Raw genomic sequence first — 23418 nt, forward strand, 5'->3', positions numbered from 1 at the left:
TTATCATGGCAGTACCATGGTCAATGGTTGAAACAATGGCTAGTACCATGGTACTTTTTTGTATAGGATCATTCTATAGGTTAAGCATCCCAGTTTGCTGGGGCCAGGGTGACTAGCTGGTTGGCAGAACTATAGGGGGTTTACAACACTCAAATTAAACTTTGCACATTTTAAGAAATGACAGATACAAGAAAATGATACGTTGTTTTGATACATTTTAATTTAAGGCGAGACAGCCTAGGTGAATAGGCAAAAAAAACATTTTAATAGATATCACTATGAAACTTTCCCAGTTGTGTACATAACAAGTAAGAAAAAAATTTGTTGTACGTTTTTTGAGATTTTATGTTTATATTTGCAAAATAGACATTACCTAATTAAATATGCGCTAATTTGCATCTATCGCCAGGAAAATAATCACCAACATTGGATGATCCCAGATAATAAAAAAAAATCATTATGTTAACACATAACACAATGGACTTTTTTCATAAAAAAAATAATTTGTCAGGTTTTTTGTATAAATGTACTATAAATCAGGCTATGAATGATATATCAAGAAGCAGGATATATAGGAAGAAATGTGGAAAGTATGGTGTGTGTAGGTGCTAGGGAAATGGATAATTTAATCTCTTACGTGTAAGAAAAATGCATACAAATTCATTTTTGGGAAAATGCCCTCAAAGTTCTGTATTGTAATTGTGATTTATGGACACAATCAGACTAAATGAAATAAAATAAATAACTAATTGTGTGTTTTTTATATTTTATTGCCACTAGTTTGAAATAAGACATGTAAGGAAACAAAATATAAAATAATCTAAAAATTTACCAAAAGATAATAATTTGCCTATTCACATATAGGCTGTCTCGCCTTAATTTCCCAGGCAGAGAGAGAGAGAGAGGGAGAGAGAGAGAGAGAGAGAGAGAGCGAGAGAGAGAGAGAGAGAGGAGAGGAGAGAGAGAGGAGAGAGAGAGAGAGAGAGAGAGAGAGAGAGAGAGAGAGAGAGAGAGAGAGAGAGAAAGAGAGAGAGAGAGAGAGAGATTAGGCTATTATCTTTTCTTGAGGATGTCCCTCTTGGGCCAGGGCCCTGCGAGCTCTGACAGTCAACGTCCCGTCACTTCCTATTGATGAGGTCACTGACGTGGCGTCCACATCCACTGGTAACTTGCATTTGTGGGCAAAGGTGTGTGTGACTGAGCCATCTTCTGCCAACTATTAACAACAGAAGGGGTAATCAAAGTATAATGGTGCAAGGGCTGAAAGTACACCAACACTACACCAACATGATACTTTTACACAAGTTCTGTACTTAAGTTGAGTATTTCCATTTTAGAGAACTATACTTTTATTCCAAAGAAAATATCTAACTTTGTACTTGTGTTTTTTTTGTTTCCATACAAAACATGATATGTTGAAGATGCACTACTTTCAGGATACACATAACTTTTTAAGAAGCTGGCAGAACCAGCATGAATGTCTGCTCTTTAAAAGTGAACGTTCTCAAGCACTGAGATTCTTAGTTCTACTAATCTAAGTTGAGAAGTATTTGATATTGAATGTACTTAAGTATCGCAAGTAAAAGTATATTTTATATGACATTCAGTGCATGCCTGGGATTCAGTCATTCATTAATTCATTCAATCCTCGATCTATTGACATCTGAAGTTGAAGTTAAAGTGGTCCAGTTATGCTGCTCTGATTATGTCCTCTTTAGGATTGCTGGTTTAACATTTTAAAGTACTTAATCTTCATCAATTTATGCAAAAAATGTCTTCAAAGTAATTAGTAACTAATGGGTTCAGATAAATGTAGTGGAGTAAAAAGTACAATATTTACTTTGAAATGTAGTGGAGTAAAAGTGTAAAGTTCCTGAAAATGAACATACTCAAGAAAAGTACCTCAAAATTGTATTTGAATGCAGTACTTGAGTAATATTTTCCACCGCTGCCGTCAACAGGTAATACTGTAATGTCTGAGCTATATAGGCCTAGTGTGTAGTAGTGTGTGCCATAGACATAAAGGCTAGATGACTCACCCCACATGGTGGCCATCTTGCCACAGGCAGCACGCCCACTCATAACATGAATCTCTATGGTGCATTGGTGCATGTACTATTGAAATAACCATAGCTTGCAAAATTTCCAACCGATTTTCAAACGGTTTGGTTTGTTATAAACGTCAGAGATGTAGTTATCATACTGCATACTTATAATGGACTTTCATATGAAAATTATTTCAACATGTCTGTAATAAACCAAACCAAAATTTTATGTTTGTAATAAACCAAACCGTTTGTAAATCGGTTGAAAATTTAGCAAGCTATGGTTATTTCAATAGTACATGCACCATAGACATTCATGTTATGAGTGGGTGTACTGCCTGTGACAAGATGGCCACCGGTGAACTACGCTGGAGACTCCGCCTTGCACCATCTAGTTATATATATATATATGGTGTGTGCTGCTGCTTACCTTCTCAGCATGGACTCCTATGAGGTTATTGGTGGATGTGATGATGACGGCCTCTGGAGGGAATTCACTCACATCTAGCATGAACTGGAATATATTCCCTATCGTCTCAACCCTTCCTGTAGGAAATGAGTGACCTGAAACAGTCACAACCACAACTCTGTTGGGCTACTCTCTTTAACCGGCATACAGTCAATATACAGTGTCCGATTTGTGATATTATATTGTTTTGTTGACATTTTCTTTTTTTCTTTAGGATGGTTACACTGATGAATTCAATTACATGTTTCTCCACTTGTGAAACCTGTGTATCAGCTCAACTGACCTGGGAATGTAGTATTCAGCCGACATGGCGATCCAGAGTCTTCAGGAATCCCTTGAGGTTTCTCCATAGAGGCCATTCTTCTTTTACATGCGGTAAGGGTGGATTTTCCCCCCCGTTATGCACAGAGTACAACTGGTTATCGATCTGTGAGCAGCCTCTGTCTTTCAAAGTCTCTGTCCCTTAGTTCTCTCTCCTAAAATGTCACCATCACATAAACCCACTCCGCTTTTTATACTGTGGGGATGCGGGATTGTAGTCGGCGGGTGTGAGACGGGGTGTGGAAATGTTTTTATGAAGAGGAGTAGGCTATATTTATCAGGCTAGAGATGTAACTAGGAGGTCATAGCTGTCACAACGCCATTGCTCACATTCAGAAGTAGCCTTTCGAAATGTGCCAAATGACCATAGAACATTAGATACAGAATACACGTTGTGGTGTGCGAGCGGAGACTAAGACTCATATACAGATGATCAGGAAAAAAACGCGATCACAATGATCAACCACAAATGAAAATTGGGAGGGGGGGGGTTATTTTGCACGACTAGATTATTCACAATATGAGGTCAGTGTTGCATGGAAACGCTACATTCCAAACTCCCGTGGTAGTCACCGCCGGTGATGATCAAGCAAGTTAGCTCACTGTATGAAAAAGGAGGCGATTCATTCGTAAGGCGTCACTGATTTATTGAAAAAGGAGCAATACATAGTAGACATTTCAAACATGTGCCAGATCAGTGTTACGACCCATTAGAAACTAAATGACATAAATAGGACATAAAAAATAAATATTAAATAATAAAGGGAACATTGTTTTGTAGTAAGACAAGGTGGAGAGTAAACAAACTCTTTTAAAAACAAAACGACTTAAAGAAAACATATAAGTACATGAGGCGAAAGGTATGCAGACGTACAGAAACTACCAATCTTAAATAAAAAATAAAAAGGTATCTGATCCGTTGCCCTGAGTGGAGTGACTCTCGTTTATCAAATTCTTAAAAAAATGTATGTACAAAACCCCACAAAACCATTTTGGGGGTCCGAAAGTCACGTTTAAGAGAAGAAGTGAGTGCTCAAAGAGGTAGTCCCTTAGTCCTGGAGTGCCCCAAACAGGCCCTTGCTTTTAAGACTTCCAGTCGGGTCATAAATACAAAGCAAAGCAGTCCTCCCTTATCTCAGGTTTCACACTTACTTATTTTTTAAGGCTTTTATTTCCTATATTACATTACACGTTTATGTTCACTAGTAGCCTATAAAAGTATTTATTTTTTTACACTATACATCATTTCCCACCGCATCTGTTGTCATCAAGTACTTCGGTATGTTCGATCTCAAAGTCTTTTCCGAGTGTCTCGGGGGGGATTTGAGGGGGGGGGGGGGGGGTCCTCTTCTTCAGTCATGCCACACTCACATGCCAAATAAAGGCATTATTAGTTCAGTCGTGGGTTGACCCCTCCCGTCTGTCCTCTCCCTCCGTTGAGTCAGTGAAATGGCGCGGTCTGGTCTGGTCAGTGCAGGCTTGGTTCGGTGGAATGCTTTGAGGTCACACGGCAAACACACTGAGTGAGCTGGTGTGGTCTTTGAGGCCCAGGATGCTGTAGGCTATCCTCTTCATGTGACCTGGCAACCGCACGCCGATGTTCCTAATGTCCCTGAGAAATGAAAAGAGAGTTTAGAAAGGTTAAGTTAAATAGAATAGAGTAGAATAGAAATACTTTATTCATCCAGAGGGAAATTTGGCACTACAGTAAACAGTAAACATTTAGGTAGACAAAAACAAAGTCACGAATAAGAATAAAAATAAGCCTAAAGCAAGTAGGGGATGGGAAAGTGTCTGTTTTTTTTTTTTTTTTTTTTTTTTTTTTTTTTAGAATCACTGATGACGAATGCTCCTTTGAACTGAACTAGTGAAAACACACGATGGCATACTCCCTGTGTATTACTCATCCTCCCCCGTTATATGTTTAGGCTAAGGGGAGTACAATGGAACCCCCCCTAAGGGCGGGGCAGTGGAGAATGAATGATAAGAATGACACACGACTGTAAAATTCCTTCCCTCAGGATGTCGGGAGAACACATGTTGAGCCCGAGATCTCAATGCCCTCTTCTGTGGCCAACGTGGCAACGCGCCAGATAAGCAGACGGCATTGTGGTAAAGCCGACATATGTGCACTTACTCGTGCCTCATGGCGACCACCTGCTCCATGGTGGTAATTCCAGCGCAGGCGAAGCTCTCGCTGTACTGGTGCATCTTGATGGACTCCAGCCACTCTGGCACCGACTTGAACATGGTGCCGTCTCCGCCGCTCGTGCTGGGCAGGCGGATGGACACTCTGCGGGGAGAGAGAGAAGGAAGAAAGTAGAGGCTCGTTATTCGCTCTTCACTCTACCCACGGTGGGGGGGTATTTGCGTTTTGAGGAGGAACCGGTTTCTATCGTTAAAAAAAACCTACCGCGGATCAAAGTCGGCGATGGTTTTCAGCGACTCAGGGCTTTGGAGCAGCTTGTTCAGGATGTTGACGATGTCCTGGAAGCGCGGGCGCTTGGAGCGGTCGTGCAGCCAACACTGGAGCATCAGCTGGTAAATGGCGGACGGGCAGTCCATCGGAGCGGGGAGCCTGAAGGCCTCGTTGATAGCCTTCATCACCTGTGGCAAGAGGAGGAGGTTGGCGGCGTTAAGGCGGTGCTTTTTGTTCAAATGATATTTATGGGAGTATTCAAGTCACCCGCTACTGTTTCAACACGCTAACAGGGGAAATGTGCGCTGTGTGTTATTCATACATGGACAGGGACAGTTTTATTAAGAGGACTATGTGGGAACTGTTAAGGCCCGGGGGGGCGTTATTTTCAAACACCCACCCGACACAAACCCTGCCGTGGCTCTACACTAGAGGCCCCTCGTGTTGACCTAGGCCACGTCTTTCATTTCCCCTACAGACGAGGAGCGAATGGGGCATTTGACAGGAAGAAAAACGTACCTCATGGTTGCTCATGTTCCAGTAAGGTCGCTCTCCAAAGGCCATGACCTCCCACATGACTATGCCGAAGCTCCACACGTCGCTGGCTGACGTGAACTTCCTATAGGCGATGGCCTCCGGGGCAGTCCAGCGAATGGGGATTTTCCCTCCCTGATAATGGAGGAACATAAACAAATCATGTTTTAACGGATGGCGGGAGTGGAAAAACAAGGCTCAGAAAGGGCAACAGTTAAGATGGTCGTACACTTGAGAGCGACTGGGCCTTTTATTAGTCCCACGGGGTTGAATTAAATGTTCCTATCGCCGTCCAACATTTGAGATACACCAATACTACTTTTTTTCACTGCCGATACTGATTCTGACTCCTAAACTTTAGGTATCAAGTACTAAATAATAATAATAATATCTGTACTGAATAGTATAGACTTTGACTGCATGGGGTCATTGGACAAAAACAAGATATAATAAAATTTGTCTCCATAACAGATCTACAGTAACATGCTTCCACACCCAAAAAGGCAGAAAATCTAGTGGCGTTGCTTTGATTTCTGATATGTTAAACATGACTCATAGCATATTTTAGTATTGGTGGGAATTGTCTTGATATCTGATCTTTTGGTGCTTCCCTGTTATCCAACGCGGTTCAGAGATGTACGTGGCGTTTAAAGACTCACGCTGGTCGTGTAGGTTCCCTCAGGGTCGTCCTCCAGCACACGCGACAGGCCGAAGTCAGACACTTTACACTCCAGGTTGCTGTTCACCAGGACGTTCCTTGCCGCCAGGTCGCGGTGGACGTAGTTCATGTCTGAAAGATACTTCATGCCGGCAGCGATGCCGCGCATCATGCCCACCAGCTCGTACGAGGGAATATCCCCGTCGTGGTCCTGGAGAGAAAATGTACGAGTATAATTAGTGTCTCTGACTTTAGTTCACGTGCTTAAAACTCTAGTAAATGAATAAATAAAACCTCTATTGCCCCTGAGAGAGAGTTTGTTTTACACTAAATGTAATGTAAATGTTAATTGCACAGTCAATACAATAAAAGCATGTATACTGCGTGACGGTGTTGAAGTCAAAGGTCCATTAACAACAAAACACTGTAAGTGCACTTACCCGTAGGTAGATGTCGAGAGCGCCGTTCTCCATGTACTCTGTCACAATCATGGCATGTTTGACTGAAAACAAAAAGGGGGAAATGATTTAATTCATGAGAAAAGGAAGAGGTATCTTGATAGAAAGACCACAATGAACACTTCAGACAAACTCCATTTGAAACCTTCAGATTAACTATGTCTTCAAATTATCTTAAGATGGTAAGTTGGAGTGTTGTGTTCATTCAGTTAAAGACAATACTTTCAAGTACTTTCTGGTGATATACCACAGTGATTTGGATTGACTTCACAGCTGCAAATACATAAGCTGTCCAAAAAAAACAAAAATGACGTGTATAGTTCTTCATCTGAAGGGTTCAACTAATGTAACATCTCTCCACGTCGTGTCCGAGTTGAGGACTCACATTTAGTGACGACTCCCTCCAGACGAATGATGTTCTGGTGGGAGAACTGTCCCATGATGCTGGCCTCGCTGAGGAAGTCCTGCCTCTGCTTCTCTGCGTACCCTGGCTTCAGGGTTTTGACAGCCACCGCCACCTCTCCCCGCCCCGGAGACTTCATCACCCCGCGGTACACTTCGCCAAACTCTCCTGCGTCATCAGAAACCAGAGAGAAGCGGTGAATCACAGCCCTGTGGTTCTTGTGCAATAATAAGAATGGAATATACAGTCGCAAAATCCTACCTGCACCAATGACTTTTTGTTTAGTGATGGCAGTGGGTTGAATCTCTGTGGCGAACTTCATGATGGCAATGTTGGGATCCTCGTACATGTGTGGGTCGACATATGTCTTCAGAGGCTTCAGCTGGTCTGAGGAGGGAACGACGATGAGATTATTAGACAATGTATGGTCACGGCAACGGTTCCAGGGTAACATAATGGTTTTAGATGGACTGTTGCACTGGCATAGATTGAAGTTATAATAGGAAGACTAGGGAGGGGGCTGCTCAGCGTGCTATACTGTAGGTCTTCCAAGGGAAGGAAGATGTGTAACCACAACCAAAAGATCAATGGTCATGAGCAGCACCACAGAGCCTCTGTTCATGCGGACTTAATATATTTAATCCATCCGCTGGGTCTCAGTGCCAGAAGCAGGAATGCACTCACTGATACCCAGCACTGTGACCCCAGATGATGGGATAAACTGATTCAATGCGCGTGAGCAGCAGCAGCTCAATGGCCACTCCTGCTTTTAGGCCAGATAGTGATGCGGTCAGCTACCCATCCCGCTTGATCTCAGATGAGACCGGAATATAGTTTGCTTCCACATTGTATGGATGGATGCTGTGGTTACCTGTGACGAAGTATGGATCTTCTGGTCCTCCTCTGCCACGAGAGTTCAGTCTCCTGGGGGGGGGGGGGATATCCAGAATTACTACAGGGCTAAATATCATGTGCTGCCATCTAAGTAATGGTCTTCCTCTCCAACGACCAGGGTGGCTTTTCAACAGCGACACTGACTATTACTGATAAACCCTCCGCAAGACATCAATGCAGAATAGCCTCAATTTACTTGGGCCTGCGTGGTATGTAATCACACGGTTGGAGACTGCATTTATTTCAAAACACACACACACACACACACACGTGCACGGGCGGTGTGGACGGATGCGAGGAGGGGTTGTTACACACCGTTTACGCAGCAGCAAAACCACCACCACCACGAGCAGCATCACGGCTCCTCCCACCACGGCCCCCAGCACCACCGTGGAGTTGTTCTGGATCTGAGGCTCTGCTGGACGGACAACACAATCAGCAGGTCAGTACGCTGAGCTACACGATCCAACGTGAAGGCTGAAGTCGTGGTTACTAGATTCTTACTTTTTACTTACTTACTTTTTCTTTCTCTATCATCTGGTGTCATATAGGTCGATTCCAACCAAATGATGTCTAAAATCTCATCGATTGAATGACGGTATGGGCGAGTTGTTTTATTTCTGGGCACTCAAGTTGTTCTTTGGTTGTTTCCAGCCAGAAAGGCTGCAACCAACTTGAGCACCCAGACAAAAACAACCCATTCATCCGTGGTCAAATCGACAAAGACTTTTGCTCAGAATCGATCGGTGTGATGACAGGTGATATAAAAACAAGCTCTCTAGGTTGAAAACAACCAGAATGAACCTTTATCAAATCTTAAAGACATTATAGTTGAGCACCGAGACAACACTATTCCATTTTCACTATGCTAGGTATTTCTACGCTAGCTCTTACCCAACGGTAACGTCCAGAACTCGTGCTCCATGCTGTAGCTGCCGGGGTTGCCCTCTGCACTCAGAGCCTGGACCCTGAACATGTAGGCGGTGTCCGGGGAGAGCTCGCTGATCTGGACCAAGCTCTTCTCCAGAACCAGAACTGTGTATGTGGTGACATCACTCTCACTGTCAGCCTCCTGCCAAGGGACAAAGAAAAGGACATTAGGTATCTGTATGTCTATCTCCCTAGTGATCTGTCTATCTCTCTTTCTCCCTCCATCTATCCATCCGTCAATGTCAACAATGATAGCCTGGATGGTGAAAAGAGTGGATGAATTTAGTTAAAAAAAATATATATATTATATATATATTAAATGGGATGGGTCCAGTCCTACCTTTCTGCGGTACATGAGCTCATAGCGGTGGCTGATGTGGGCGGGAGAGCGGCGAGACGGGGCCCAGGACAGAGAGAGGCTGGTGGGGCTGCGCTCATCCAGACGGATCAACGTCACTTTGGGAGGATCTGATGGTGGTCGGAGGAAGGAGGGATATAATAATAGGGTGTGAATGTACATTTGACAAAGCAAGACTATGTAATGCAAACAGTCCAACCAGGGCCAACTTGACACGCACAAGCGAACTGAACACCTGCGTAGGGCCACCAGGGGGCCCCCCACGTTTTTTTTTCTTCTTTTAGTTTAGGACAATTTATTTTTAAATCAATACAATAATACAGTTTTAAAAAAACAGGATACAAGCAAAACAAGGTACACAAAAAATATAAAACACAGTAGCTCTGGAGCTGTATGTGTGTGAATGTTGCTTCCTATGCATTGTGTTTGAATTTTGAATATTACTATTACCATGTTGGCAGGTTCCTTTCATCTGTAGCTTTATTATCTATGTTCTCTAAATTAATTTGCATTGTGCAAATATTTTTTTATTTGAATTTATGCAAAGGAATGTATGCAACGTTTCAAAGGGAAAGACAAAGAGATTAAGAGGTAAAGTGCCAGACAACGCAAAACACCCCCTCACAAATTATTTGACTAGGGCCCCATAAAGGCTTGGGCCGGCCCTGAGGCCAACGTTGAATTACTCCATTATACATTGACATTTAGTCATTTAGCTGACGCTTTTATCCAAAGCGACTTACAAGTTCTGTACAACAAGTCAGCAGGAAGGGTACAACTCTGGCAGCTAAGGGTAAGTAGTATTGTTCGTCAAACAGTGTCGAACTTGTGTGCTACAGTGCATAGTAGTATAGACATATTATATATATAGTATAATACTTTTCTGTGATACAACCACTTCTACACTACACCAATCACGGATATCATATATTATCAAATAAAAATCATCATGTAAAATATCAAACCCTTACCACACGATTGCATAAGAAACATGATTTCTAAGTGCGCTGGAGCTAACCTGTGTAGCGGAGAGCGGTGGTGAGGGTGGAGACGGGCTTCCGGCTGCTGTACTGAGACACCCCGCTGTGCGCCTCCACGGTGAAGGTGTAGTTGAGGTGAGAATCCAGGTCGCCGACCACGACCGAGGTGTCCTGCAGGCCGGCAGGGCCCGGCTCAAAGCGGATCTTCTCGCCGCAGGGCAAGCACAGGGCCCCGTCGCAGCGCTCACACACCACGCTGTAGGTGAGGTCACCGCGGCCCCCTGTCACCAGGGGAGGGCTCCAGGACAGCTGCAGCCTGCCCTCTGCCGACAGGGTGGCGGAGGCCAGGTCACGGGGGGCACTTGGTGGGGCTGTGAAGGAACGCACGACACGGCGGTTAGTGGATGATGTCAGACTGTAGGACTTGTGAATGGATGGAGAAGCCCTTCACTAGTGTACCGCAGTCATTTCCTTAAAGGGGAACTATCATATAAATGGCCTTTTTCAGTGTTTAGCATTGTTTCCTAGCTATGTGGACTTATATTAATAGGATCTATGTCTCTAATTCTCATATTGGCGCATTCTTCCAATTCTCCTCTCACAATATTCACCCTCACTGAACTGAGTCATCTGAAAATGAGCATATCTGTGATGTCAGAGGTTTCTCAGCTGCATAATAATGTGGCAGTTGGTGTGGCAGTTGCCACCAGGCCACACAGTGGTTGGAGCCCAGCCTCAAATGGCTTAAGATCTTGAGGTAGAAAAATGCTGTTTTTGAGTACTTGATTAGAAATACAAAACAATGCATTTTTTGGAAAAAAAAACCTTACAGAGGGGTTCCATAGACTCACAGGCATCGTGTAAAATTGCCCAAATAGTGAAAGAAATAGTAAAATAGTTCCCCTTTAACATTTTGGAAATCAGATGTTAAAAAAAAAGCCAGAATGTTACGCCCCGGGCACATACAACGCGCACAAAGTTTCCGCGTGGGTTCCGTGCGAGATCGCGCGCCTGGCCTGGCACACCAAACTCCGACTTCAGAGCGGGCGGACGACAGACTGCAGCGCGGAGCCCTCCATAGAACCAAAGGAATTCCCAGCAGCAGCAGCATGAGCTCTCTCTCTCCCTCTCGCTCTCTCTATCGCTCCCCCCTCTCTCTCTCTCTCTCTCCCTCTCTCTCTATCGCTCCCCCCCCCCTCTCTCTCTCTCTCTCCCCCTCTCTATCCCCCCCTCTTTCTCCCCCCCCCTCTCTCTCTCCCTCTCGCTCTCTCTCTCTCCCTCCCTCTATCTCCCCCCCCTCTTTCTCGCCCCCTCTCTATCCCCCCCCCTCTTTCTCCCCCCCTCTCCCTCTCTACCCCCCCCCCCCTCTTTCTCCCCCCCCCCTCTCTCTCTCTGTCTCTCTCTCTCTTTCGGGTATTTCTATGTTTACTTCTCAGTTCTCACAACTATTGGACTTTCACGTGTCAGGCCAGGCATGGGGGGGGGGGGGACACTGTACAACTGTACAAGCAAAACTGTACATTGGAATATTGACAAAACCATACTTGGTCATTTACTGTACATTGGAGGGGGTTGGGTTAGGACATTTACAGGGGCCAGTTGGCTTCATGATAGTGTTCCTTCAGAGACTAGATTCTAGGCCCACTGTTCTTCAGACGGATTCCTACGCCACTATAAAACTACATTATCAATGGTTTGGCTGAACAAACAGACAGACAGACAGGCAACCAGATATATAGACAGATAGCAAAACAAACAAACAGATAGACAGGCAACCAGATATATAGACAGATAGACAAACAAACAAACAGACAGACAGACAGGCAACCAGATATATAGACAGATAGCCAAACAAACAAACAGACAGACAGACAGGCAATCAGATATATAGACAGATAGACAAACAAACAAACAGACAGACAGACAGGCAACCAGATATATAGACAGATAGCCAAACAAACAAACAGACAGACAGATAGACAAACAAACAGACAGACAGGCAACCAGATATATAGACAGATAGCCAAACAAACAAACAGACAGACAGATAGACAAACAAACAGACAGACAGGCAACCAGATATATAGACAGATAGCCAAACAAACAAACAGACAGACAGACAGACAGACAGGCAACCAGATATATAGACAGATAGACAAACAAACAGACAGACAGGCAACCAGATATATAGACAGATAGCCAAACAAACAGACAGACAGACAGGCAACCAGATATATAGACAGATAGACAAACAAACAGACAGACAGGCAACCAGATATATAGACACTAGACAGATAGACAAACAAACAAACAAACAGACAGACAGGCAACCAGATATGACAGATAGACAACCAAAGCGGAAAAGATAGCTTGCCGCCCGCGAGGCGCGCGCCCGCTTGCGGCCAGTGTGCACAGCTCCGCCCGTTAACATGGGAGTGAAAGTGAGGCGGCAGTTGCCCGTCCGTCCGTCCGTCCGTGTTCATTCGCGTTGGGTGTGCCGGGGGCGTTAGGCACAACCACCAATGGAATGTGATGATTTGGTTGCCGTGGTAACATGTCAACTTTCTAGGTGTAGTACTTGCGCTGTACACCAACACAGATTTCCATGACAACCATAGCAAACATTCATTTTGAGGTGTACCAGAAAGATTACCGCTCAGGAATGCGCATTTGAATGGGAGGTAGCCGTTCTATCCATTACATTTCTACGTGCTGGATACACATAGATGGATACTTCTGAGTGGTCGATTATGACTGAATGTAACTGAACAACATACTGTAGGTATATAAGTGACTGTGAACATGGCTCTTACCGGAGCAGGCCGATGTAGGTGGGTCCGTAGGGGAACGGTAGAATCCTTCCTTGCACGGACACAAGGAGGCGCTAGACGTCGAGACCTTGGTGTTATCTGGACAAACCCGGCAAAACTCGCTGGATACAGATGGCTTGAAGTAGCCTGGCTGGCATGCTGTGAAAGACAAGACAGGGCGTTAGATAATATTACAGACATGTAGGCACATGCATAGGACACCACACACACACACACAGGAAGGAATGATTGATTCATTTCCTAACAATGAAATTGTGTCTCTTATCAGTTCCACCCCCTACGGCTCAGCAGGAAACAGTTGCTATGGGTTAGCCTGTAATCACGGAGCTCTTGTATGTGAAGAAGGGATGAGATGGGATTTCCCTCGTGATTTGCCTACACTTGTCCTCCTCGCCTGGGGTCCTGTTCTCAGGTCACACTGAAGGCATCAAACGGGTAACACCGAAACACCTTTTCAGATGTGGGTTTTTTGTAGGACGGACTATATTTAATTTCCTGCCAGTTGTTGAGATTAGCGAACACCGCAAACAGGAAATAAATTGTAGTCCTGGCCGTCTCCTAGCAACACCACATCAAACATTCCGGTGAATCTCCATGGCTTTCGGCGGCCGGTAGCCACGGTGACTTTGTCGTTAGAAGGTTCAGTTCTCAAAATTCTAATCTCACGTATGAGATAGTCATACAGCAGGTAATCAGTTCTGCTATTATCTGCTGTTATCGACTCAAATCGTGTGTTCTGGCACGACACATGGGTTGTTTTTGTGAAAGGAAATAGCGGCTTGGATATGGGCGATGGTGTTAAGGTCTTTTAATTGACCTTAGAGAATAAAAAATTTAAAAAAGTCCATTCCAGAGTATTAAGGGTTAATGACTGTGGATTGGACAGAAAACCAGGATGCAAAGTCTGTCTGAGAGGCCATGCTTCCTTCCTTCCTTCCTTCCTTCCTTCCTTCCTTCCTTCCTGCCTTTCCTTCTTCCTCCTTTCACCCACTGGTTGTTGCAAATGACAACATGTACGGGTGAAACAGTTTGGAGAGAGAAAGGATGAGGAAGCCAGGTCTAAGGTCCAGAGGCCAGAGTGACGCTGTGTTTATGGAACCAGAACACATTATCAGAGAAAAGAGCGACATTTACAAAAAAAAAGAAAACATGAAAGAAAATGGAATGGTTTGAGAAATTGCGAGTGGCTCTGGTCTCTCTCTGGTCTCTTTCCCTCCGTTCTACCGTCCCTCTCTCCGGGGAGTCGTCTCTCTTTTAATGTGGTCCACTCGTGGCTGGTGGCCCAGGGGAGAGGAGACGCGGATCTGCGGGGCGGCGGGTTACTCAGAAAACCACCGTGGCAGAAGGACCTTTGCACTACAACTCTCGCCCACAATAGAAGAAATAGGAGTTGGAGTAGGGAAGGATGGAGATGAATAGAGGGTCGGCTTGGGGGGATGGGGGAAAGGTCTGGAGGTCCAACAGAAGTTCTCCCTGGGGAGTCACTTTGGGGAGTGTGGGGGTGTGTATAGGCCGGGTCCTTTCGCATAAGAAAAGGGGGCCAGGCCATTTCATCTTGAGCCGGAGCAGCAGGACCTCTGTCACGAACCAAAGAAAGGACTCGGCTCTATTCATCTATTGTTTCTGAGATTGGACAGAGTGGTGCCACAAACATGCTGCATTCATCTCTACAGCACGGAGAATAGTGGCCTGTGTCTGCGGTGTGTGTGTGAGAGCAATCATAATAAGTTATGAACTTTAGATATGATGAATTCAGATACCAGAAGAGTAAACCTGTGACAAATTGTTTAGTTAATTAGAAATTACTGAATGAACACGTCCTAAACAAATAAGTTTTTGAGAACTGAACATTCTTCTTATTTAATTTTTTCTTATTACTAAAACTTTTATTTGTTTTTCCAACAAAAGAAGAAACGAACATGAGACAATATATTTTAAATCTATACCACCATAGATACCTATACGATGATAATAATAATAATAATAATAATAATAATAATAATAATAATAATAATAATAATAATAATAATAATAATAATAATAATAATAATAATAATAATAATAATAATAATAATAATAATAATAATAATAATAAGAGAACTGAACATTCTAATGATGCTGTTACTGAGAAAGAAAACCCTTTAGGCTACACCTGAAAGGGTTAAGCTTCCAAAAGCGTCTCAGTTCATTACTTGTTTGTTGACGGAAACCGTGCTCCTAATTGTCCCGCGTTCTCTCTTTTGAATATGGACCCATGTGAACGGGACTCAAGTTTTACGCACCAGTGCATCTGTTAATTGAATCTGTTTTGGGCTCTTTGTGTCGGTGTCAGCCCCGTTGTTCTAATGACTGGGAACATGGATTAGGCAGCTCATTGCGTGTGTTACCGAGCGGATGAAAGGCCATAGAGGAGTAAAGAGGGGGATGTCATTGGCTAACAGCTGTCCTGTTGGTCTACTAATCCTCTTCACTAAATTACACTCCACACCTAACTAAGCAGCCGCGGAAGGAACTAACCACCCCTCATGTGCCAACTGTCGACTAGCACTCCCCACACCCTCTGACTCAAGGACAACCTGCTTATTTGCATCAGTCAGCGTTCCTCCTCCTCCTCCTCCTCCTCTCGACTCCCTCAAATTCTTGTTCCCATAACAGTCGGGAACAGTGGATGTGAAACGAAATCCTCAGTGAAATCCGCTTCGCAGACACCGTGGCTGCCTAGGACGGCAGTTTTTCTTGTAATAATAAACCAGTGTGGCTGTGAGAAGCACACGTTTTACCCTCGTTGAGGAGGAGTGTGCGCAGAAGGCCGTGAATTGCGGGCCATGTCGGCTACAATGCGAATGCGGTAACCGTGTTTGTACAAGAGGTGACAAAACATGCTTCCTGTATCCTAATAATAAGGTCATCCTCCAGACCTTGGAATCAGAGGTTCTGTTCCTGTCTTTAATATTTCCTCTTTCACCGCTCCACGGTTTCCCCGCCCGCATCCGTTTCAGGTGGTTTGTCTCGGTGTCTGCCAGTGGTCAGGAACCTCACAGTCTGGAACATTCCAGAGCTGTGCCTTCCTCCTTCCTCCTGGCTGTCTGCTCCTTTGAAGTGCTTCTCCTGGGGTGGAGTGGAGCGTTCATTTCACACTCTGACTCGGACTATTAGGGCCGGGTATCGCTTGAGAATGTCACTATCTTGCGTTTGATACCGATACAACAGTGATGCATACTGTAGGCAATAATGTTATTTGTGTTAACTCAAACATGTCTAGTATAGTCAAACGTATAGCCTAATTATGTTTTTTAGGCTAAGTGTGTCTATAAAAGGAAATGTATCTAATCTATCTAGCAAGTATCTAATGGGTATGATCGACGTGATTCTCTTTTTCGATACCCAGCCCTGCTTAATATGAATGAAAAACGCTTTCAGTTCCCTATTCCCAAGTCTCAGTCTTAGGAATAGATTCCAAGAAATTAAACCTACTCCGTTAGTCAAGGTGACTATTCCTCAGTCATAGAAATAGATTCCAACAACTGAAACCAACTCTGTTAGTCAAGGTGACTAGGCCCATCCAGGGACCATATACTCATAAACCACAGCCTGACTCAGTCGGCCCTGTGATAGGCGTGTCGGAACCATCCCTGTAATCTGTGGTTTTTTTGTATCCGTGGCAACGGAGGCACACAAATACTTGTGTGGAGAAGACATGCCACTCAGGTGCTCTTTCTGGCAAGTTCACACGGCCCTCCCTGAGTCAATCAGTACGGTAGGTGACGTGACGGTGAAGGAATTCCTTTCAGAAATCCCCAGCTTACAGCGCCCTCCCCCTCTCTCTCTCTACCCTCTCCTCCCACGTTTCCTCCAGATAGCTCGACACACCACACCCCGGAATACCAGAGACAGGCCAACTTCCATACAAACAATGAGAGCAAATATGAACACCGCAGGCACGTCCGTGACTGTACACAGTGCTGTATTCTCTATTGACATTCTCCTTGCCAGCCACATCGACAACACAACAGTCCTACCTATCTACCATAGTGGCGGTATGAAATGGATGTCTGGTTTACATAGCCTCATTTCTTTATATCAACTTCCCCACATACCCTTTTTCTTTTTTTAAAGGCTATCTCCCTGCATACTTTCTTTAACCCTTTCACTACCACACGGGGCGGCTACGTGGCGTAGTGGGCAAGGCGCTCGCCACGAATGCGGAGACACTGGGCTCGCCTGTTCGAGCCCAGCGCTCCACATTGCTTTCAGTTTAGCTGGTCGTTCATACTAATACACATTGGCCGTATTAGGGGGTGGGAAACTGATGGGGGGGGATCAGGCGTTGTGGACAGCGACTCCTACAGGTCGGTTGGTGCGCCTGCGCAGTAGAATCAGGAAGTGTCGGGGGCAGCGTGAGCCTCCCACGCGTTACTCCTCGCCACTGAGAGATCGAGCTGCGCAGGTGAAAAGATGCGACTGCTGTTACCTCAAGTACCGGAGGGGACTTGTGCTATGTATGACTTAGTCCACATTGCAGCCGGCTTGTGGGAGGCAAGAAACAGCGTTCGTGACAGGGGAGGGTTGAATTGGATGATACGAAATTGGGGTGGGAGAAAATATAGAAAATGGGAGAAAAAGTGGATAAAAAAAAAAATTCACTACCACACTACAGAAGGTTAACCTTTCACTACCACACTACAGACGGTTAAAAAGGGTTGACCTTCTGTAGTGTGGTTGTGAAAGGGTTAAACCTTTGTCGTGTGGCAGTGAAAGGGTTAACCCTCTGTATTGTCACGGTGAAAGGGTTAACCCTTTGGTGGTGTGGTAGTGAAAGGGTTAAAGGCTACTTAGGTTAATCTAACCTCCCCATTACTCTCAGGTCCCTTGAAAACAACATCCACACCTTTCCGTAATATCACCTTTGGCTATTTCCCTCATCCATAAACTGCTGTCCACACCCCACCCCATTCCTAAGTCCTGAGATAGAGACACAGTGGAAAGAATGTATTGGCCAACAGGTACGGAGATGATTCATAAACGAGATACATTTCCACCGCAACCAGGTCACCTGCAGCAGCCTACTTTTCTTTCCAGTGCTATATGAAGCAATAGCCACAAAATTAAAACTAAACAAACCAGTTTAGACCCCCCCCCCCTACGAACACACACACACATTATGCGCAATCCTGCCTTACCTGGCCTGGTTGTGTGTGAGAGATCTCCATACAAACTGTCTAGTGAGGTGTGTGAGAGATCTCCATGCAAACCGGCTACAATTAACATTCCTGTGCACTCATTTCTCAAAGCTTGGCAGAGTGGCGGTTAGACATTCTTTTTTTATTGCTCCTATAACACCCACAACCACACACATAAATACACACGCACACACCTGAGAGCTCTGTGGCATCGCTTACCTTGGCAGGAATCACCCTTGGCTTCATATCCAGCGCGGCACTGGCACTGCCCCACAGGCACCACCCACTCCCCCTCAGTGGAGCAGTAGATTCTGGGGGTGGTCTGACTGACCGCATTCTCCACGCAGGACCCCTCCACCTCCCTCAGGGAGTCGGCCACCGTCTCCGGGAAGGCGGCAAGGCTCTGGACCGTGGACGGGCATGTCTTGTAGTACACTCTGACGGAGAGCAGTGCCACGCACGCTCCCATGTCCTGGAAGGCCAGATAAAAGCCCTTGCGGGACAGAGGCCCGACAGTCCTGGTCTCCAGGTTGATCTTCAGCGCACCGCGGCCCCGCGTGATCTCGTCCGGAGCTATGGTGGCCACTTTGTGGAACTGGCCCTTGCGGAAGTTAGTGCCCACGTCTGCGTCCGCTTCCGCCATGAACAGGTTGAAGGTCTCTTTACAGGCCAGGGAGGCACCGTCGAAGGTGTTGCAGTCTCGCACCACGAAGCGGAGCTCTACGGCGACCTTAGCGGTGCCCGGGTGCCGCTGGATGAAAGTTGTGCGTAGCCAGTTATCCTGGTCGCTAGCGTCTATGTTACATACACTGTAGGTATAGAGGAGGGAGCCGTTCACCACGGTCTGGACTATCTCCCACTGCAAGGGAGAGAGAAGGAGAGGAGGGGGGTGGTTAAGGGGGCAAGGGTCAGTGTTACCACGGCACAATAATGAAAGGAGAAAGAGCAGATTTTCCCAGAGACTAAGTGTAGGGTTCGCGGGGCTTTGTTCTCGCCTGGGACCAGTTTTATAGACGAGACAACTCTTAATTCATGCTGTGTGTGGGAGGCCCGCAAACAGCAGAAGCGAGAGAGACTTGCTACTTTTTTCCACACACCAGGAGGAGAGAGTACGTCTGGACATGTGCTGCACTCACACAACGTGTGTGGTTTCCACTAAAACACTGAGGGCCCATGTGCGTACGTCTGTGTGTGTGAAACAAACGCAGTACTACTGTGGAATACCAACCGACGTTTATGACGGTTAAGGGAACTTTATAAGCTCAGCGCAAAAAGGCACAGCGGTGATATTGGCGGTAATTAAGGCGCTTTAATAGAGGGGAGAAATGGAAAAACTCGCAGGGTAGAAACATTAAAGAGCCCCCGTTTTAACCGACGTGATTTTATTTAACGCCCGGCTGGAATAAATGCACACTTCAGGAATCAAAGTAGGGGGTCACATCTAATTTAACTGGAATTAAGAGGGAAAGAGGCGACAGGGAATGTTTGCTGTAGCCTATCAAGCAGCACAAAATCTCCATTTCAACAGGCCAATGCTTTCCTAATTTTGGGAAAGTCGGACGAGAAACGTCAAACATTGTGAAGACGGCGGGAAGGAGGGGGAGATCCTATATAGTACAATGAGAACTGGATCTGTACACTAAGTACAAGAAAAAGTAGCCCGAGAACTCTGGAACTGGCCACGTCCTGTTGCTTTATTTAGATGGAAAGCCACAGTACTATAGATAGAGGGATGGCTGTCCCACACACACACACACAGTTTCCTTTCTTTTGCTCATGTCTTGTATTCTACCACCACAGCTGTCCCGAATCCCGATCCTCTCATATTACTATATCGTTTCTTAAAGTGTGAGGGGTGGGGGGTAGAAGAAGAAAAATAGGTGACTATAGATTTTTGTGGTTTAGCATCGGAATGATAACAACCTGTTGTGTGTTTGTGGTATTTAGAGGAGCGCACTCCTGTAGGTTACCGGCAGCCGGGATGCAGCTTGAGACGTGACATTTTAATGGCGTTCACGGTTTCATTATGAAAGGGTATGAGCTCTCTAACACACGAGTAGAGCCAAGGCATTGCATTTTCCAACTGCCACTTGTTCCCAACTTTCCCGGAACGCTATTCTGGTGGAATAAACACAGAGGGCGACGCTTTCTGTCATTATTCTAATTAGGGCTGCCCCCTTCTCAAGTCGGTTAGTCGGTCGGGTTTGGTTCTTAGTCGATTAGGCTGTGACGTTTTTTTAAAGGCTTTAATGCTTTTTAATGGGTTATTTCCTGAAAAATTATGAACAAATCTCTGGTAGGCCGCCGGTTTCCAAATGGCCCTTCTGCATGGTTGTGTGTGGGAAACACATCCTTGTGAAAAAGGGTATCATGGTATTTTCCATCCTTTTTGGTAGTGTGGTACAATAATGGTATGGTGTGGTGACCACAAAAGGGTGGAAATACCATCATATTACCATCGGTATCATGGTTTAAATTGGATTAAACCTTGGGATTATTTAAGTGATGGCTTTTACCAGGGTAGTACCATAGTAAATAGTTTATACAAAGGCCAGTATCATGGTAAAAAATGTAATTACCATCAAACTGCCATGATACTTTTTCCAAGGGACAATTTGACAGATTTGGCAATTCAGTCAACATAGTCCTACAACTATTAAGTCCTGCTTCTAATTCTTACAAACAAACAAGCTGTCTGTTTACAGCAGAGCAATATGAAGGGGAAGGGGATCCTCAAAACAACCTGGGAAGTCTAGGCGTCTTTAAAACGTCTCCTGAGGTATAAATACTCACCCCCTGCTCAAATGGCCAGGTCAACCAGCCTAACTCTCCTCCTGAAGCTTTCATGTCCAGCAATACTTCTACAGGAAGACACATACAAACACGTAGAAAATGTATAAAAACAAACACAAATAAGCCAACATGGTACAAAACGCTCAAATAAGATACATAAATAGTCAATAAATAAAGGAATGGCAAAACAGCATGGATTATCATAGTTATACTTTAAATTGTCTAACGTCTCATCTGTACCTCTGTGGCTATTGGGTCAAATATATTTTGTGTACTATATAGTACTTAGACTGCTCAATGATTGGGAATCACAACGATTTCTATAATATCCTACAATAAAAAAGGAGCCCACCTTTCTGCGCCTCTCGTTCTAACAATTTCCACGGGGGGTGTTGGGGCATGCCTTCTCTTGACAGTTTAATCAGGCATGTCGTTCTGATTCAACATCTCACTGACCGTGTCCCCCGTGTTATACAGGACCTAGGTCTAATAATGGCTGAGAAATGTTGCTAGTTAAACTGCATGACGCGTGAAAGCAATGAATCCGAACATAAAGTTAAAATCCACTGGTTAGGCACGTTAGTCATCACAGTTACCGATCGCCCATATCGCTCAACTTTCATGGGTCGGAAAATGTCCTTAATATATATGTATTTAGACCCATCAAAATACCCGTCAGAACTAAAATGGTTAAAATAAGATTGTTCCGTTTTTAAGTGAAAACATTGTCATGTTGAAAATAGGGCTGTGCTGGAATAGTTTTTTCGTGCCATATAGATAGGCCTACTGCCATTACAGATTAATAAACAAAACATATACTTTGGCCAATTCGTTTAATTAAGAAACATTTACTAACCAAGTCATATATAAGCCAAATAACCAAGAAATCACATAGCAGCCCAAAATACCAAACTTCTCCTCCTGCGCCATGCGGGAAGAAAACGCGTAACCATCTCAGTATGTGTCGATATGAAAAGTACTTACGTTCTTTCAGTTGGAGGCTGATAAATACTTGATTGATAAATAAAAAGAAAAAGAAAAAGGAAAATAACTTGACACGACGGAAATCCATGTTTCTGCGCTTTAATAAATCATCTGTAACCAAAGCTCGTTCTGTCCGCCTGTCCGCCTCACAGCTTCTCGGAGATCACTCACTATACTGTCTGAGTGTCTGGGAGGCAGCAGGACTCCGAGCTGCAGAAAGACCATTGAGAGAAACAGGTGGCGTCATGGGCTCCTCCTTCACACTTGTGGAATGTGGTGCTTGTCCAAATATGGCAGGCTAGAGAGGTGTGGCCAAGTCCCTCTGATCATACCTGTTCATTGATAAAGAATGGTAGACATGACAACAAGTGCTATGCAGAATATGCGTTTGTTTTTTTTGTTTCGTTTTTATTGGTCACATATAATGTACAGCGAAATGCTTGGTTCTGTATGAGCCCCCCTGATATTGTGCTTCATACACTCAAACGTTAAAGGTCAAACACTGTACAAAATATACAATAAAAATAAAGTACAAAGTGAAGTACAAAATGCAGACAATAAAGTACAAATGCAAGCTTTGTTAAATGCAAAGATGCAAGGATGAGGTAGGGATGTTGTGCAAATCTTGTAATAAATAGATAAAAAATATGGCGTATAGGCGTACATCTTGTCTGTTAAAGAACCAACAGGTGTTTGTTTTTTTTACCATAAATGTAGGGTGTATACATTCTCGAAGACTTTTATGCCTATCTGTAGGTGGAAAATACACTTTGTGGGACTTTCTTAACCCATAATAAAGCAGAATGTAGGTATATTTTACTCCAATGTTTTAACATTACCAACATAAACAAACCATTTACAGCCACATAATACAGCAGGTAGCCTACCATTAAAACGAATAGGCCTCTGTTGAATCAGGAGCTGAGTCATCAAATGGCTGCATTTATATAGCGCTTTTATCCAAAGTGCTTTACAACTTATGCCTCACATTCACCCATTCACTCACACATTCACACACTGACCGCGGAAGCAACCATGCAAGGTGCCAACCTGCTCACCAGGAGCAGTTAGGGGTTTAAGTGTCTTGCTCAAGGACACTTTGACACACTGCAGGGAGGAGCGGGAATCGAACTGCGAACCTTCCAATTTCCAGACAACCGT

General features: G+C 44.6%; 2 protein-coding genes across 3 annotated transcripts; both read right to left on the minus strand.

The window, feature by feature from the left end:
• Positions 1 to 1045: 1045 nt before the first annotated feature.
• On the minus strand, positions 1046 to 2873 carry LOC311229592 (heat shock protein beta-7-like; the record flags this gene model as incomplete). The annotated part of the gene is made up of 3 exons (XM_084315667.1): positions 1046 to 1216; positions 2476 to 2609; positions 2798 to 2873. 3 exons carry the CDS (start codon positions 2871 to 2873, stop codon positions 1046 to 1048), a joined length of 381 nt encoding a protein of 126 aa, XP_084171793.1.
• Positions 2874 to 3474: 601 nt separating this feature from the next.
• LOC311230636 (ephrin type-A receptor 2-like) lies at positions 3475 to 22420 on the minus strand. 2 transcript variants are annotated; one of them, XM_084316981.1, is made up of 17 exons: positions 22258 to 22420; positions 21274 to 21341; positions 18700 to 19339; positions 13283 to 13438; positions 10508 to 10840; positions 9472 to 9599; positions 9096 to 9273; positions 8517 to 8616; positions 8179 to 8231; positions 7569 to 7694; positions 7290 to 7475; positions 6887 to 6948; positions 6448 to 6657; positions 5774 to 5923; positions 5249 to 5442; positions 4973 to 5128; positions 3475 to 4447 (listed from the first exon to the last, which is right to left on the minus strand). In XM_084316981.1, the coding sequence occupies exons 1-17, from the start codon at positions 22343 to 22345 to the stop codon at positions 4339 to 4341; spliced, it is 2937 nt and encodes a 978-aa protein (XP_084173107.1). In that variant the 5' UTR covers positions 22346 to 22420; the 3' UTR covers positions 3475 to 4338. The 2 variants fall into 2 exon arrangements, with proteins under 2 accessions (XP_084173107.1, XP_084173106.1); XM_084316980.1 differs by having other exon boundaries at positions 8517 to 8619.
• Positions 22421 to 23418: the final 998 nt, after the last annotated feature.

Source organism: Notolepis coatsorum (genome assembly GCF_963971535.1).
Source record: "Notolepis coatsorum genome assembly, chromosome: 6".
In the NCBI taxonomy this organism is placed as follows: domain Eukaryota; kingdom Metazoa; phylum Chordata; class Actinopteri; order Aulopiformes; family Paralepididae; genus Notolepis; species Notolepis coatsorum.